This window comes from Lactuca saligna, chromosome 4 (genome assembly GCF_052625555.1).
Source record: "Lactuca saligna cultivar CGN05327 chromosome 4, ASM5262555v1, whole genome shotgun sequence".
NCBI lineage: Eukaryota > Viridiplantae > Streptophyta > Magnoliopsida > Asterales > Asteraceae > Lactuca > Lactuca saligna.
The window spans coordinates 330,484,878-330,489,193 of NC_136420.1; the positions used below are offsets into that span (position 1 = coordinate 330,484,878).

Sequence of the window (4,316 nt, forward strand, 5' to 3'; positions counted from 1 at the left end):
AAGCCTAACATATCAACTGGTTAATTAATGGTTATGATTTCGATATGAGACTAGTTAAATAAACCTTCAAAGGGTGATGCTAACCAAACTCCAATCTTAACGCATTAGGAATTCATATGGAATCAAATTTTGTTGTATTCATATGACACCAACGAACAACAAAAATTATACCACCACCAGGCTATGTTTACATATGCTTAAAAGATTACTTGGATCGAGTTAAACAAATACATCTCATATCGGTTGAGCCAAATCCAACACATCTTATAAAAAACCTACAAGTAAACAATGTATTTTAAGACTACATTTAATTTTTATACTCAAAAAGGTCTTTCAGGATTTTATTTTATTTTTTTACTAAAAGGAAAAACACCTAATACCTAAAAATCGAGAATCAGCACCAACTCTGGTCCAAATTTTAGAAACTGGTCCAGATCCTGAGTTAGGTACCCCGTACCCGGTCGATTTTAATAAGCGAAACACGGTATTAAGTATACACAGAAGAAGCAATAAGAAATAGCAAATTATATAATAATAATATACCCAAATTACATGCATCTTACTAGTTTACGCAGCCATAAAACCCTAATAATAATAATAATTGCCCATTTGTCCACATAACTATTATTCACACAAATCCAACAAAGCATAAAACTAGGCTTCCACACTTTCAGCCTGAAGAAGTCCCTCGCGAATTTGAGAAGCGATATCCTTAACAGCACCAGGGCCATGAGGCAGAAAGACAGCATTGGATTTTGAAGAAGCTCCAATCTCTTTCATGGTATCGAAATACTGTGTCAACAACACCATGTCCATAACATCTTTGGAAGATGTCCCAGGGACATTTTCCGAAAACGCAAGCACGCTGTCCCTCAACCCATCCACGATTGCTTGGCGCTGCCTCGCAATACCCAGCCCGGATAAGTATTTCGACTCTGCTTCTCCCTCTGCTCGTTTGATTTGTAGGATCTTCTCTGCTTCTGCCTTTTCGCTTGCAGCTACTCTCATTCTTGCAGCTATTGTTATATATATTATTCTAGATGTTAACTCTTGTTTCTTTGTTTATATCACAATTTGCAACTTACTTTACTCTTGTTAACAATTTGTAAGAAATACCAACTTACTTTATTCTTATTGTAGTTATAATTTAACTTCTTATTTATCATAAATGACCCTATATTTTGGGTTTTCTCCAAATTAAAACCTCGGCTTTATTTTTTTTTTTTTTAAAAAGACTTTGAATTTTTTGACCCTTCGGTTTTAGACAATTTTTTCCGAAAAACCTCAAACTTTTTCTTTTTTTGTCAGATGTGAGGGTTTTTTCGGGAAAATAAAATCTAAGGTTTTTTTCAAAATAGTAAATTACTGAAATCGTCCCTATGGTTTGGTCAAATTGCACGTTTGGTCCCTAACTTTTTTTTTGCACTCGGATCATCCTTTTGGTTTGATTTTATTGTGTTTTTCGTCTCTTACATACATAAAGTTAGGGACCAAACGTGCAATTTGACCAAACCATAGGGATGATTTCAGTAATTCAAAAAACTTGTGGGTTTTTTTCCAGAAAAATTGTCTAAAACCGGTAAACCTACTAAAAGGGAAGGAAAAAAATAGAAAAACACAAGGTCTTCTTTTGGAAAAAAAAAAAATGAAGTGGATGTTTATTTCGGAAAAAAACCCAAAATATAGGGTTGTTTACGATATTAACCCTGATTTAAATGCTAGTGAAATTCGTTTTGTATTGGAATGAAATTGTTATAATAGGATAGATATTTCAAATCACAATGTCGTAATTGATTGTATTCCAAATACGAAGTAATTTTCATTTTTCAAAAATGTAATTGATTTTATGAAAATCAAACTAAGGAATGAATACCTGCGTTGATTTCATTCATCGATCTTTTAACATGTTGATCAGGCTCAATGTCAACGATCAAAGTTTGTACAATTTCGAAACCATACCCAGACATGGCCTACAAAAATTAAAATCAGAAAGAATAAAACATTTCCAAAACCATAAAAGTTGCAATAAATACAATTTTACCTTTTCAAGCTCCTCTTCCACACCTCTAGCTATGTCATTCTTCTGAAGGAAAACATCATCCAATGGCAGCTTAGGTACACTTGCCCTAATTACTAACAACATTCATGTAAAAACACACAAAGTGTGTTCATAAGTCAGAAGCAATACCAAATAACTCAAAAAATAATAATAATAATAATGAAATGACTGATATACCCATTGGATCTTACCATCAAAGACATAAGCTTGAACTTGTTGCTTGGTGTTTGAGAGTTTGTAGAAAGCATCAGAAGCCTTATCAGACAAGGCACGATACTGAACAGAAGCAACCACAGTAACAAACACATTGTCCTGAAATTCAACAATATAGTTTGCATAAGATGAAAACTTTTAAAAAAAGAAACAATCAAATTAAAATCCAAGATAAAGAAATGCTAAAAATGAAACCTTTGTTTTTGTTTCACAACGAACATCAAGCTGATTCACACGTAATGAGAGCCTTCCAGCCAACTTGTATCCACAACACCAAGGCATACAGTGACAACCGGGTTCAAGTACTTTATCAAACTTTCCAAAATGTTCTTTCACAGCTACAGTGGATTGCCCCACTTGAATGCATCCAAAACACTGACCCATGATTCAAATCTGAAAACAACAAATTGACTCAATATATATGAGTAAAAATTAGGAGTGTATATAGTTATCAAAGATTCCAATTACATTAACAGATGTTCAAATACATTAAGAGATGTTCAAATACACCTAGAAACAAAATTTGACCACTATTTGAATGTGAGATTGAAACAAAATGTTGCTTCAAGGGAAAAACATTTTGTACAAGTAAAGTAGCAATGTCGAAATCAAGTCAGGGGAAGGAATAGTTGATAAGATGATCAGAATTCTGAATCTGCCACTTGATTTGACTTATGAAAATCAAATAAATGTGATCGAAAGTAGGAAGTTTTTTTGACTTATTTGCATCATTTCTATAGGGAAACAGTAAATCGAGTAAAGAGAGGTTTAATCTTCTATTGACGCAACCAGAAGCATATGCACAGTTAGTTTTCCAGTGTGAAACAATGAAATTGCAATATTCGTTCTACATCCAATTTACAAAAAGACGCGCGAAAGTCAAAACCCTATAAAAAAATTGCAACAAAACAGAGATCAACAAAACAATTAGGACCACAATGAAACTCGATTAACTTAGGCAATGAAATACAAAACATTTCTTAAACAGTTTATGTAATCGAAATACAGAAAATTTTATAGATTATAATGAAAAAAAAAAAACTAATCAGCATCAAAAAGGAAACAGGTTATGCTAGCATAAAAAGCAAAACACAAAACCCTAGAAAAATTATCCAAAAATAGGAATGAACCGAACAATTCGCACATTTTATCGAATTACACAATGATCTTCGATTAACTTACTCAATCAAAATACAAAAGAATCTAAGACGGTTAACTTATGCAATCAAAATACAAACAAAAAAAAAATCCGTACATTATAATGAAACAACTTATCAGTATAAAACATCTATAACATCCATAAGATCGATTCAGAAAAGAAACAAGTAACAATTGCAAAAAAGCAAGAATTGAACTTACGTTTTGATTAGGCGCGTTAAGCGTTTGAAGATCGATGAGGAAGATGAGTTTGAAAAGCGGCCTGAGTTTTGTTTTTGTTGGTACAGAATATAGTGTACGGGTGTTAACTGCCTTTCGAGATTTTCTCTGCCGTTGGCACGATTCGCGTGTATTCCAAGTTTTTTAAAATGACGAAAATACCCCTTGGTGCAACTGGAAATGTTTTAAAATAGATTGCTTTTCAACCTTTGACACCGAAACATATATATTTTTTTTAATTTTCAAATAATTCCTCCGACTTTTGAATACTAATTTAAATTTTTGGTGATTTCAATGTGCTATGCATATTGATATAATTCGTCCCACTTGCTAGCTGCTTGAATCGTTCTACAAATATTTGGCCCATGTTCTTTTTAATTAAATATTTTACTTTGACTTGTATGGATATAAAATAGAGAAAATTACAAAAATGTCCCCTTCTTTTAGTTCATTTTTGCAATTTTAGTCGTGAATCATTCATCTTGCATTTATGTCCTAATTTTCATGTTTAATAATGGTCTTGGTCTATACGATCTGTCTGTTTAATTTAAAAATATGACAATTGTACCCACAAACAAACTAGAAATATATCGTTTATTGATTATCAATGTTATACACACACAACCTATTTAGCATTTACAGTTTACACGTTCATAGAGTTACAAAC

The 4,316-nt window shown here is 32.3% G+C and overlaps 1 protein-coding gene across 1 annotated transcript; it reads right to left on the reverse strand.

The window, feature by feature from the left end:
* Window positions 1-505: 505 nt before the first annotated feature.
* Window positions 506-3,769, reverse strand: LOC145044114 (hypersensitive-induced response protein 1-like). Its single transcript, XM_078992936.1, has 6 exons — window positions 3,632-3,769; window positions 2,468-2,665; window positions 2,251-2,371; window positions 2,042-2,133; window positions 1,874-1,970; window positions 506-1,016 (listed from the first exon to the last, which is right to left on the reverse strand). Exons 2-6 carry the CDS (start codon window positions 2,654-2,656, stop codon window positions 655-657), a joined length of 861 nt encoding a protein of 286 aa, XP_078849062.1. The 5' UTR covers window positions 2,657-2,665; window positions 3,632-3,769; the 3' UTR covers window positions 506-654.
* Window positions 3,770-4,316: the final 547 nt, after the last annotated feature.